The following is a 14816-nucleotide window of genomic DNA, read 5'->3' on the forward strand; positions in this document are numbered from 1 at the left end:
GGGTTTTGGATGGGGGGGTGGCTTCCTATAACATTCGTGGAATATTTACCCATATGTTACTAATATGGTGTCTCAACCTGAACCACTTTAATGAAAACTTTTGCCTGACAATTAGTTTTATGATGAGCTAGCCTATTCATGGTATGCTATAACACTTAAAATCCTTTGACAACTTTAGGATATATGGCTCACAGCCAAGAAAAGATCACCTCTGTTGTTCATTTTGAATATTGTGAAATTCCTTAAAAATACATTCACAGCGGGTGGGAAGAAAGAGGTTAACTTTTGACCAAATTTTCAAGAGGGTTCCTTCAATGAAACAGAGCATTACATATCTGTACTAACAATTAAATTTTTTTCTGTAGTCACCTTTAAAATAATATGAATAGGTCAGTGTGTTTGTCAGAATTTATTGGCATAAAAATAAATCAATAAATCAAAAGTATAAGCCTTGTATTTAAATTAAAAACTCTACAATCCCATGTCTTTTCTTCATATTTCACTCTGCCTCTCAAATATATCATTTCTGACAGGTTTCACAGATCATGACATCAAAACCTATTCTCACTAATTCTTGCTTATAAAGACTGGAAATATGCTCTTTTTCAGCCCTCCTTTACTTAATATAAATTTCTATTGGCGCTACACTGAAAGTGAAAATTTACAGTTAATCTCAAGCTAAAGGGCAAAAACACTGTTCAGTTTAAGTAGCAGAAAGTTTAATAAATTATTGCCTTGATAAACTCTAAATTTAAAGACAACTTGGAAAAGACCTTTCACATCTTCTGTATTTCAGTGTTAATGCATCTATGCCCATGGGATGGATTCATTTAATTTACGTTATTGTGAAAGACCATACTGTCTCTTCACAGCTGTAAAGAAATAGAGGACACCTTTATGTAATATACTCTTAACAAATGGTACCAATAGCACTTACTTTTTATGTACTTCAGTTTGTTTCAATGAACACATGTTCAATATTTGATTAGCAATACTATCATCAGTTCATATAGTACATTTCTACTTGCCCCAAAAATAAACATAACTCAGGGGTTTTCAGACAAACAAGAATCACTTACCAAACTGATAATTCCATTTAGGAAAAGGTTGGGGAAGGTTGTAGAGGCTGATCTGATAAGTTGTAAGTGCCCTCAGCAGCCACTGATTTACAGTCCTGCTCACTGACTTCACTGGTGTGGGCCCTTAATAGTTACATGTCATCATTCAACAATTTGGACTCAATCCCACCAGCAGCTGAAAGAAGTTTTAAGAAACACAGCCAAGTAGTCAATGCCTCCTGATGTATGCAAAGCACAGTGTTATTGCCAGCCTGCTCCCCTACTCTTACACATGATCCAGTAAGGGGAAGTAATTAAGCCCCATGCTCACCTGCCCTGCTGATGGCTAAATGTTAATCTCACAACTGTTATCTGCAGGATCAAATCTTTTAAGTGAAAGTAAACACTTAGTCTATTATCTCAAAAATATTTGGTGCTTTTGAATCCTTCCAAGTTCAGGGGCATATTTGCAAGTATTGCATATGTAAACCTGTCAGGATTGATGACAAAAGGTCCTGCATTCTGTGGAATGCTCCCTACCACAACTCCTACTGACTTCAGTGAGAGTCCCATGTGTAGAATAGCTACAGGATCTGGTCCAAACTTATTTTCATTCCAGATTTGGAAGGGCTGCTTCCTGCTATCATTTTGCAAATAAAGTCCCTGCTGAATGAAGCCTGTGGGAGTTTTTAAGTATCTACTGGTACCAGGATGGGTCTGTACATTAGGAGTAAACCACATAAATGAATGTCGCTAACAATATTTACATGGGAATTTTCAATGATTTTTTCCCTTGTTTATACCAGCCACGCGTTCAGTAACATCAGCCAGCTTCTACGCAAGGATGATATAGTGAGGTTTTCTTGTTTATAAGGCTGCCTGAGTGGACTTGTAGACTCTGAAGTTTTATATTTGTTTTATTTTTGAGTGCAGTTATGTAACTAAAAAAAATCTACATTTGTAAGTTGCGCTTTCATGATAAAGAGATTGCACTACAGTACTTGTATGAGGTGAACTGAAAAATACCATTTCTTTTATCATTTTTACACTGCAAATATTTGTAATAAAAATAAATATAAAGGAAGCACTGTACTTTTTATTCTGTGTTGTAATTGAAAATGAATATTTACAAATGTAGAAAAACATCAAAATATTTAATAAATTTCCATTTGTATTCTATTGTTTATCTGTGCAATTAATTTTGAGAGTTAATCGCTTAAGTTAACTGCGATTAATCAACAGCTCTAATACCTTATTGAACATGAAGTTCAGTACAGGCCTGAACACAATCTCCCGCTATGAAGCAACACTATTAACAAAATTGACAGTGAAACAGAAAGCAGTAGGAAACACTGCTATTCATTCTAAAAGAGATCAAACCATTCCCAGGAGTTCTTTGGTATCATTCATTGTCCCTTAGCTGGGTATTTTTAGTGAAGTAGAATGAGACAGTAAATAGTAAATGAGAAGTTAGAAAATATTTTATATGCAACATGATTAATAGCAAGTATTGTATTTTACATGCATCTTTCTGCTTTATTGAAGTGAGTCAGTTGTAATTATTTCTGGAGCCGTCTAACTTTCAAGCCTGTGTCCTGGGCCTGGAAATTACAGTCAGAACCTATTTAAATTTTCACACCACTAAACTACTAATTGACAAAACAAGCCCAGAAGCAGCTAGAAGAAGTTTGGTTGGTTTATTGTCCCCCCCTGCTTTTCTTTGCATCAGAAGAATTAAAAACCTACAGCTGTTGAATATTATTGGTGCTAATATTGAGACTTCAGGACCACACTTCTGATAACATGTAAAAAAAATTACACTGTTTAAGTGCATGGAGCCTTTATCCATTGCAGCAACTACAGCTTTAGAAAATGTAACTATTGTTATAGATTCCAGTAAGAATTCTGTCATTAATGCAGAAAAACTATTTTCTGTATATTAATGGGCCATCAGTGACATCCAGTGGCTGGTAAGTCATAGAACACATTGGTATACACTAGAATAACCTGTCTCTCTGAGATCTTCCATTATAATTAAATCTGCTAGTCTAGAACCAGACTCAGTCTCAACTGCCTTATGAAATGGGCAAACTCCATCTGTTATATCATATGTCTAATTACTGGTCTGTTTATATTTTATGTTAGGGATAGTAGCAGGGGAATTCTTTATCATTCAAAATTATGTCTCAGTGGATAGAATAGTGGAAGTGATCAGAGGGAAATGTTGGCCTGAGAAATGAAAGTTGAGGTTGTAAACACATTTTGTCACTTAGATTAAAGAAAACAAGTTAGAGAAGACTCAGTACATATCTCAAAAGCTGAAAAGTAAATTATTGATTTCCAATACTCTATTCATTGTGCTACCATCTCCTTATTACGGTGTTGAGTGGAACAAAGTAACAATGCCAGTCTTAAAGCAAATATTGTAACATCTTTATTGGCAAGTTATTATTTTGGTATCTAAAAATTAACAACCAAAGACATTTATATTATTACACATGGTTGCACCTATTATGTACTAGCTACTTTCTAGCCATTCAAGAGAGCAGTCCCTACCTTGAGGATTTACAGTCTAAGGACAGTCAAACAGGCAGAGAGAAGTTAGGGGAAAAGGAGCAACAAAGAGGGACTTCTTATTTAAGTTGGCTAAGTTTGCTGTGGGCAGATGGCAGAAGTGATTCATTAAGAGGGATTTGAATAGGTACAGGATGGTGCTTTGCAGATGAGCTTACGGAGGTCAATATGATGCATAGAATAGTGCTCAGAGGAGACAGAGTGAGAAGCTGACAAATAGGCAAAAGAGGGCACGAATAGAACACTAGCAGAGTGGAAGGCATACGGGGGCAACTTGAAGCTCACTAAGGAAGTAGAAGTAGGAAGGGGCAGAGTTATATAGAATTTTGAAGGTGGTGACAAGAAACTTAAATTTGATACTATAGCAGATGAGGATCTAGTAGAGGGATTCAAAGAAGGGAGCAACATGATCACATGAATGGGGAAGGAAGATGCCTTGGTGGCTATAATTTGAACTGAGTGGAAGGGGACAATGTGTTTGTCTGGGACGTCAGGGAGGTAGATTATTATTGTTTGTATTGTGGTAGCTCTTCTGAGTCCAGTCCTGGAGAAGGACTCCATTGTGCTATTAGCTGTACAAACACACAACTAAAAGATGTTGCCATTGTGCTAGTAATTGCTTACACAGTTTTGATAACGGTTATACCCCAAAATGATTGTGTTCCTTGTGTAAACACAGAGCTTAGATAACAGACTAGGTAAGATTTTTAATGACAGAGAGTAAAATCTAAGGACCCTAACCCTAAGGTTCCTACTCTACATTTGATAAAAGGATTGTATGGCTCAGCTGGCAATGACAAGAAAATGGATCTGTAGATGTTTTGACAATATCTAGGATAAAACACACACACACTGAAATCATATAAAATGGTTGCACAAAACTTTCAAGTGAAAGTGCTGCATTTAGCACAGCGCTAATACAAATACCTGCAGAGTTTAAATGTGTCCCTTTGCTGAGCCCTGTGGAGTGCCAGGACCTCTATGGAACATTCAGCCCCCCAAAACCACCATCCCAGACTTACAGAATTAGTGTATATCACATGTAGTGTCCATTGTGCACACTCACAACAAACCATACCATTCATGCATTGAAACGCAACTACCACTGCAAGGAGAAGGATAATTTTGGCCTTGCTGATCAGTACTGGAAACTGAATGAGCTTTATCCTAAACTTTTGAGGAACTAAAAGATAATATGTCATTTTTATCATCTCTCTGCTTTAGATCAGTTTCAAATAATGAGGATGGTATGCATGTTTCCTGGATCATTGAAATTTTTGCTGTTTTATGATATTCCACAGCTAATGCTAAATTGGGTCTAAAACATTATAGGTTTTCTTAATTTTCCTAATTAATCTTGAATATTTTCAAAGAAGAGTGACCATGAAGAAACTGGAAAGTAGGAATAAGTCTCTTTCCGACCTTTTGGTATCAGAACAATTATATCCTAACATATATTTCCAAACCATAATGAAACCCTATCCATCCCTCAGCTCTTTGGATCTATTTCTACATTAGTAACCACTTCCACCTGTGGCTATCAATCAGCATGGTTTTCTTTCTATGTCAAGCTGTTGTTATGGTTAGGCTGAAAATTTGCCTCCTATTTCAAATAAACTACCTATAATACTAAACCAAACACAAATCAGAAATTGCAAACAGCACTCTATGCAAAATCTGTGCTTCCCCTGTAACAGTTCCATTGTAATGTATTGCAGCAGGGCAGAGTCACCAGATATCAACACCACCTGGGTGCACTCCAGTCCCGAGTATGCCTTCAGCATAGTTAGCTGTGTAAAGAATTCCCATCTCTACACAAAGAAAAGGACTCCTCTTGCCATCAGAAGAGTTTTGTGACTAGCACTGTAGCTGACTATACTACATGGACTCTGAGAAGCAGAGGTGCTTGTAAGTAGATCCTCAACTCATGCGCAAGGTCCAAAAAGAAGCCCCTTTCTTCAATGTTTGCTTGTTGTTTCAATGTCTAGATTTGTTGCAAGTTTTATTTAATTGTCTTGACCAAATACTAGTAGTGTCTGCTTGTGACTTGCAAGCTTATTTTGCAGCAGTTGCTGCTTACTTTGAACTCAAGTAATAAAGAGAATATGTATAATTTCCATAGCTTCTTACATATTCTGGGCACTTTACAAACAGTAATGAAGACTCCGAGGCGGTTCTGAGAGGGCAAGAGACAAGGATAGCAATTGTGATTGTGTACGCTTGTTTCTGTTTCTGGCAGGGGAAGGACGTGGCTTTAAAGCCGCAGTAAAGCAGTGACTGGTGACTGAGGCTGCATCCACCAGGAAGATGCTGAACAAAACAGTGAATAATGCATCGGAAGAAGTCCTGTGCCCCCTAGAAGGGAGCTATAAGCACATCTTACTCCCCTTTGCATACAGCATTGTGTTTGTGCTGGGGCTTCTCCTAAATGGTGCTATGCTGTGGCTGGGCTGCTGCCACACCAAGGAATGGACGTGCACCACTATCTACCTGGTGAACCTGGCTGGGGCTGATCTGCTCTACATTTTCTCTCTGCCCCTGCTCATCATCAATTATGCCATGGAGGACATCTGGCTCTTTGGAGAGCTGCTCTGCAAAATGGTACGTTTCTTATTTTACAACTATCTGTATGGCAGCATCTTGCTGCTGACTTGCATAAGTGTTCACCGCTTTCTGGGGATTTGCTACCCCATCCGGTCACTGGCTTATAAGACCAAGACTAGCTGTCATTGGCACTGCTATATCCTGGATACTGGTACTCCAACTCTTGCCCAGCTTGATCTATGCTCGCACTGGCTTCATCAATAACCGTACAGTCTGCTATGATCTGACTAGCCCTGATAATTTCAGCAACTATTACCTCTATGGTGTGGTTCTAACCATGTCTGGTTTCCTCTGTCCTTTTCTTATCATCTTAATCTGCTACTGTTTGATCATCAGAAGCTTGATTCAAAGCACTGGTAATACCATCCTCACAAGCAGCGCTGGCCAGGCTAAATCAATCTGGACCATCCTACTAGTCTGTGGGCTTTTTGCAGTTTGCTTAGTTCCTTTCCATATCACTCATACCATCTACCTTTACGTCCGGGTCCATTGGAAAGCTGACTGCCATCTCTTACAAGGAGCTACCCTATTTTACAAGATTTGGAGCACGCTTAACAGTTGCTTTTCCCCACCATTGTATTTTCTTTCTGGCCAAATCAACACAGTCAAACAGATTCTGGAACGGAGACTGCATAAAGTGGATCCCCTTCCTAGGCCTACAGTGAAGGGTAAGGAGTCAGTGGCACCCAGGGGGACTCCTCCCCTTGCTGTGGAATGAAGCCTGAGGAAAGTGATCTCTTGAGAACTTCCCTTCATGGCAGATTTATTCCAATGAAGAGAGACTGTAGCAGTTAAAATTACTGCATGCATGCCTTTCAGAGGAGTTGTAAAAGACTCACCTGCACTGATAAAAGAGATACCATATAATGGCAATTCCCCTAATGCTGAGACAAGCTTTGGTAAAGAGAGGCTAGGAGTGAAGACTAAATATTTTACGAAGGACCAGAAGGCAAGTTGTTAGCATTTCATGTCAAGCAACAGCAGCAGCAGCAGAGAAATAAAACTAAACTGCACCTCCTCCAAAAAGAAACAAACCCCAGCTCTCCACTACTCACTATTCTTTTCTCAACGGAAAGGGAAACTATACACACATATGGAGAGGAATAAGTATAGCTGAGAAAGACTCACATTGAAGTCGAGAGGTGGTAGAACTTCCAGTCATTTGTCACGTAGCAGTTCATATAATTTTAAAGCTTCTTAATATACACTACATTTCCAAAGCCATTTTCAGGAATTCCTGTTGCTGTTTCAGTGATTGGACCTACTACTACAGAGTGAGAATGGCCATCTTTTCAGAGAAGATTCTGGCTAATCTAGTAGATTTTCATTATTTAACATTTTAATTTTTTCAATGTTCTTTCATTAGAATCTTGATACACAAGAGTTTTGAGATGAAAAGCACTATAGGATAGTTAAGTACCAGAACAGATTATGTAGGGAGGCTGTGGAAACTCTGTCACTGGAATTTTTAAGAACAGCTCAGATAAACACCGGTCAGGGATGATCTAATTATACTTGGATCCTGCTTCAGCACGTTGGGGGCGAGGGGGAGAAGAGTAGATGACCTCTTGAGGTCCCTTCCAGCCCTACATTACTACAGTTCTGTAAGAGCAATTGTTTGCCTTTAAAAAAAAAAATTCCAGCAGCCACTGGAGTGCTACTGACTTAAAAAAAAGTCACATAGTTGGATGACTAGGCAGAAAGCACAGAAGCTCTATAGCAGTGGTTCTCAACAAGGGGTATGCATACCCCCGGGAAGTACACAGAGGTTTTCCAAGGGGTACATCAAGTCATTTAGATATTTGCCTAGTTTTACAACAGGCTACATAAAAAACCTAGTGCCATCAGTACAAACTAAAATTTAATACAGATAAAATGAGAAAGCAAGCAATTTTTCAGTAACCATATACTGTGATACTTTTAAATTTTTGTCTGATTTTGTAAACAAGTAGTTTTTAGGTGAGGTGAAACTTGGTGTACACAAGACAAATCAGACTCCTGAAAGGGCTACAGTAGTCTGGAAAATGTTGAGACTCACTGCTCTATAAAACACCATGGATTTGATTATATTAGGCCAAAAATCTGGCCAATGTCTCGGGCAGAGATTGTTGATCTATTTCCAGTTGGATGTTGTCCCTGAAAAGTTGTCTCTAAAAAGAGAAAATTACAAATATGAACACATTTTATATATTGAAGTTGCTTATAATTGCAAGTTAGTGACATACACTGTACAGCACATGCAGCAATTAAAGTCTTGTTTCCAAACTCTTCAATGCCCCATTGCAAAGACAGCTCTAGGCAATAACCAAGTCACCAAAAAAAGCTTGAAGCTTGGCTAAAAGTTAGATTGTGAGCTCTCTGGGACAGTGATATTTTATTCATTTGGACAGTGCCTGGTATGATGAAACCCTTATAGGGATCCTTAGTGGGAAATAAAAACAGTGATAAGCTTGTACAGTGCCCTCAGCCCAACATCCTGTTTGTCCATCACAGATGGGAGAGAAACCAAATAGGCATATTGCAGTAAGATTTCATTAGCCAGTAGCACCCATAACATATGACATTCCATATCTCATGAGAGACTTTTCATCCCACAACAGATACAACTCCTAATTGTATGTTTGACTCAAAACAGCACATGCATTATGGAACAGAAAGTGTCCCACCAGACAGAGAACAACAGTTACACAAGGCTATCATCAGTTTGAATTTTAACATTATTTGTAGTTTCCCCTAGTTTAGACTTAAGTAATTTTTAAAAATAAGACACCTATTCACCTGACCCAATGTTAAAAGAGAATAATACGGCCAGCAGAACTGAAACAAACATTTCATTTGAGCAAGTTATTCAACCAGTGAGTCAACTACTAAAAAAAGCTCCTTTCCATATCCTCTTCTCTATCAACACCCCTCCCCCAACATTTACCAAAACACCTATCCAATAAACAGCTTTTGAAGTGTGCCTACTTGGAGAAGAACTCTCTGGGGGAATTGTATGCATTCTTACATTCCTCATGGAATTGGAAGTGAAGATCAAGGGGTGTCCTGTAATTAGGAGACCAACTACATTAGACTATTAGTGTCTGGATTGAGCTATTGAATAAGTAAATACTTAAAGATGTTACTATTTCTTTTTCTCCAGTGTTTAGTAACTGAATGACTCAGAATCAGGAATGGGATATGGATAGGGTGACCAGATGTCCCAATTTTATAGGGACAGTCCCGATATTTGGGGCTTTTTCTTATATAGGCACTAATTACCCCCCACCCCAGTCCCAATTCTTCACATTTGCCATCTGGTCATCCTGGATATAGAGCCTTTAATCTCCAATATGTTTGTTCAAATTGAGCCCAGGTTGGAAGCTGCCTGGAGTTACCACTATCTGACAGCCATTTAGTGGTTCAAGTGAGTTGGTCTCAGTCCAGCTCCTGGTAGATGGTGTCGCTATCAAACAAAATCACCACTCTTGGCATTTTCCATAGAGGCCAATGATTGAAGGGGCCTGGCAGTTGAAATAGATTCTTACTGCTAGAGGCACACTTCAAGGCTAAAGTACAGGGTTAAATGTAAAGAAGTCTTCACTGTTTTTCCTATTGTGAATAAAGGCTTCTAATTCTCAGCGAATGGCAAGCATTTTCAGTAGCACTCTCTTTACCCTCAGACAGCACTATCCTTACTGACCAATGTTATATATAACTGCTGGCAGACTCTTCTACCTGGAGAGCACCACAAAATCTGAAACACTCGAGAAAAATACAAGATAAGGGCAGATTAGCCTGCCAGGCTGAGGTTTAATTTCCCAACTTTCCCAGGGAGCCAGGTACTCAATATTATTTGAATGTTTGAAATGGTTTTCATATTTTAGAAATATACTATGTTTAAATATTGACAGAATATTAGTCTAATCATGTCGGACATTGATTTTTAAAATGTTGTTTACACGATACACTATATAAAATATTCAGTAAAACCTGGGATTGGCCTTTGTCATGCATTGACACTCTTATCCCACCCAATGGAGTACAGCATATAGTCTCAGTTGGATTATGGTTAGTAATATTACCAAAGTTTAGAGATGAGCACAGAGAGAACTGGAACTCAGCAAATCTGAAAATTCCTCCCAACTTGGCACACAAGTTTGCTTACACATCTGTAACATAGGGAGTAGTATTCCGCTATCTCCTAGTGGTGAAGACATTTAATTTGTAAATATTTGTAAACTACTTAGAAATCAGATAAGAGGCTATGGCAATATTCTCACTGGTATCTGTATCTAATGATAAAAGCAACTGAGGAAGAAAGGACAACAGAACATCCCACAGTGGGAAGTAGGGCCCCTTTTATCAAAAAGGGAGGAAGAGTTGCACCTAGAAAAATCAGGTGGGACAGCAGGAGTAATAGGAAAGAGCTGCACAATCTGACCTGTTCTAAGAAGAAGAAAAGAAGTAGGAGAGGAGACTTTTATAACACTTACATTAGAAATTGTGGCTCACCAGTTGTTTTGTTTGAATTAAACTTGCATTATGCAATAGCAACAAAGACTGTTTGGGGAAATAGTAAACAACATTGTAAAACGTGCATTTAGTAAGTTATTTCTTTCCCATGTTAGCTCTTCTATACAGCCTTGCATAGGCATTGTAAACGAGTGTGCCTCTTCACTGATAATACCTCTTCTAGTGCAGCACTGCAGCTCTGAGGGAAGTCCAGGTACTAAAAAGCCTTAGTACATGTAAAAAATTTCTGTGAACAGTTACATGCTACCGGCATAGCCTTTGTTCTTAAGAGAACAAAATCTAAAGCAAATACGTACAACTGTTTTCATTTATACAGAACCTTTCAGCTCTAGTTCAAACAGGAAGTAATTCGGGAAAGTCCTCTGGCTGGTTTATACCGGAGGTTAGACTAGATGATCACAACAGTCCCCTGATCCCCCGCCTCCAATGAAAAGAAACAAATCATTCCAAGGAATTTTAAACTATATAGATACAAATGCTGCCAAAGTACACCCCAACAGCACTTGAAGAATCACTACAGTCACCTCAGTGGCGAAGGGCCATAGCCCATTCATTTGTTGCAGCTGCCGGACTATACCCACCTTGAGAGAGGGAATATGAAAGCCTCTGCTGACAAAGACATCAAATTGTAACTGGAACAAGCACATACGAAAGGTTGAAGCACTCGTGCTCCGGCCAGCATGTGAGGTGTGTTGTGATAATTGGTCCTAAAAATTAGCCTAATTGTGAACTCAGCTGTAAAAAGTGAGTGAATGTGAATGAGATGTCACAATAACCTATAACAAATGTTCATGGGACAAGACTCAAAAAAGATGGAAAGACTGAATTAGTCCAAATGAAAAGGTCTATGGATATAATTTCAAGGACTGTGTTAAGATCATGCCTGGTAAACAAGGAAGGCCTAATTGTTGGACAAAAAATGTGAGTAGTTTGTGATGGGCTGCATACCTTGTCTTTCTGGGGTCCTCAAAGAGACTTTGGAGGGACAAAGCAGGGTACTGCTACACTGGCTGACTGAAAAACAGGGAAGGAGTAAGCTTCACCATCATCGCTGTTACCACCACCACCACCTTTCTCCATCCTGGGTGAGAGAGATCCCGCCCAGACCAGAGGGACACAGGTCCCATCACCACCTCCATCAGCTCAATCCTGAACACCAACTGGGATGTCAGACTGGCACACCACCCACTGTCCTCTTCCTTCCCCAGTTTATTTCTTCTTTGCAATCCCTCTTATGAGTTTGGCTTAGTCTGCAACACTGCTGTAAGCCTTTGACCAGAAGAGCAGCAAAGTGCAATGCCCTAGAGTCAAACAGAATGTCTCTGGTCTCAAAGTGGCTGGTAAGATTGCACTGAATGCATTCAGTGGTGAAGTGAGCTGTAGCTCACGAAAGCTTATGCTCAGATAAATTGGTTAGTCTCTAAGGTGCCACAAGTACTCCTTTTCTTTTAGAGTGAATGCAGTTTGTCTCTGATCATCACTCTAACTTGTAACCTCAATGCTGAAAAATGTAGGCACAGTACTCAATCTTACCAGTCACATTGCTACCCTGTGCTGAAGCCCAGGCCACTGGGTCTTAACTGTTATGCTCATTAGATTAAAGCTAGCACAGGTGTGCTGACCTAAGGTGCAGTCATACCTTTGATTGTTGTGTGGACATACCATTAGAGTGCTCTCATGCACTAGGTAATGTTGCCTCAACTCAAAACTCCAGCTTTCCTATTTCTGTTCTCAGTTCAATGGCTTTTTCTGACCTTTCTATATCACTTTATTATGGAGCATTAGTGCATATTGCTTCTCTGTCCCCCTCATTCAACAGTGGTAAACACTGTTCGGGGTTTAGTATAGAGACCTCAGCCTGCTTAGTACCATGACAAGCACAGCATTAAACATCCTTTTAACATTTTATTAAGATGCTATTTCATTATTTTTAGCCTAGATAATAGCTAACATGGGTGTGCTTACCCTAGCTGCACTCACACCTGATTGCACTGTAGACATACCCCATGAGGAGTAAGGCCTCTGCATACTAATCTGTTCACCCATTTAAATACAGCAAACGTTTAAGACCACAGGGAATGTGGACAGGATGCCAATATTAACATACACATTTGTACAGATTACCATGTCAGTTGTGAAATTATTTCTTGGCCCATGCTCTACCTGTACAGTACTGCCATGGATAGCAGAGAGCCATGAGATCGGTGGGGGGGGGGGAGGGGGAGGGGGGACAGGGTCAAAACAAGAATACCTTGCTTCCTTCTTTAGAGGGAGAACACAGCTCTACCCTCCTTGACTACCAACTGCAGAACTCCACTTCCTCTGGAGAAGTTTCCTCAAGTTATCCTGCCCTGAAGCCCTCCCTCCCCAAAACACAGCAGTCATGTGCACTAAACACTATACAACACTGCTTAAAAAGCAATTAAGCATTAAACACAAAGAGCCAAGGGGCCTTATCCATTTAGTTTTATTTACTAAAAAAAGATCAGCATCTATAAGCTTATAAGCAAATCAACTGTACATAATCCATCCACAGATAGTTTATGCTGCTTTCTTCCTAAATGCAGCACAGTAAAAAAAAAAAAAAAGGTTTAGCACTACCATGTGTAAATGCAATCTTCAACAGTAATACATAAAAGTACCACGTTTTGTACTAATCTTCCTGGATGGATTTCATGAGGCCAGACTATGGCAGTTCTACGCAATTCAGAATACTATCTTTGATAAAGTTTGTAGAATACTGAACAAGTCATAGAAAAGTAACTCACTTCCAAAAAAAAGTACATTTGCATATACAAAATTCTTAATAGAACCACAAGTTCCAGATAGAAGTGTCAACATTCCTCAAGTTATTTCTGATGTATTCAATTAATATAACTGTTAGGGTAACAACCTATTTGAAAAAAATACTGGCTTTCCTGTGCAGTTAAGATAAATTTTAAGCAATAAAAGGTCAGAGTATAATAATTTAGCTCAGATTAAGACCACACTTTAAAAGACTGAAAATTCAGTCAAAATTAGTCTACTTTTTCAGTTTTCTACTATCCACTTAGTAAGAAATATACATGTTGTATGAGATTTTAGGGTCCAGTTCTGCTTACATTGCAAGCATGGGAGCCCACACATCTTTGGGATAAAGTTGGTCCTAAAGCCATTCTTCTTATCGCAGATAACATTTAAAACTAGTAGATACTCCACACTATATTTGTATAAATATTACACTGATTGAAAGTTATATATTACAGTTAACGATTTGATAGTTATAAAAACTGTATCAAGTGTCATTTCCACAGGAAAATAGCTCAGCTTTGATTAACACCATTACCATGTACTAGTGCAACTTCCAAGTCTAGCTTTAATGAATATACTGTGTTTAGTTTTTTTAAATGAAACAGCCAAGTTTTTGTAAAAAAAATAAAATCTCGATTTGACAGAATTTAAAAAGGCAGTCATTTCTATTGTTACATTTTCCATAAAGAAAGAAAGTAAAACTGAGTTACTGCAGGAAGTTAACAAGGATGTCCACCATAAAAATGTAGTCTGACCAGACTAATGCCTACATCAAGAATATGTAGAATGGCTAACAGGTTATTGTTTCCCAAAGCTTTTAAGTTTCATATTTGGTTTTGTATGGCACACAGAAGTCAAACCTCACCTAATGCTTCAAATCTGAACTAATGTTTCACATTACAATAGGAGCCACTTGTTGACACTACGTTTTTTAAGGTAAGGTGGTTCCTGATGACAGCATGAGGATTCAAATATAGAACATGGTGCATTATTCTGCTTTTGTTCTAGGTGTAGTTCTTGACTAGTGGGAGCAAGTTTCTGTCTGCATAAACTTCAGAGCACTTCCATCTCTTGACAAACTTGTGCAGAGTGATGCTATTTCAGCACACTTCTGTGTGCCAATGCAGATAAGTAGGAAGAGTAATTATCAGGCAGCTGCAAAAAAGTAAGTTTGAAAGAATGATGAATCTTATTGATAACTATTCTTCACCTTATCTGTCTTTCAAGTTAAAACTATTGATTCTACCCCTTCAGTTTGGTTTTTATTTTTTTAAA

The 14816-nt window shown here is 38.7% G+C and overlaps 1 protein-coding gene across 1 annotated transcript in view; it reads right to left on the minus strand.

The window, feature by feature from the left end:
• Window positions 1–13245: 13245 nt before the first annotated feature.
• Window positions 13246–14816, minus strand: part of MFSD1 (major facilitator superfamily domain containing 1) — a 30192-nt gene continuing 28621 nt past the window's right edge. Inside the window, exon 17 of the mRNA XM_084638460.1 lies at window positions 13246–14696. Coding sequence (XP_084494586.1) covers window positions 14637–14696 — 60 coding nt within the window. The 3' untranslated portion in view covers window positions 13246–14636. The remainder of the gene's footprint in view (window positions 14697–14816) is intronic.

The sequence above is a fragment of the Lepidochelys olivacea genome, assembly GCF_965140295.1.
Source record: "Lepidochelys olivacea isolate rLepOli2 genome assembly, chromosome: 9".
Taxonomy (NCBI): Eukaryota; Metazoa; Chordata; order Testudines; family Cheloniidae; genus Lepidochelys; species Lepidochelys olivacea.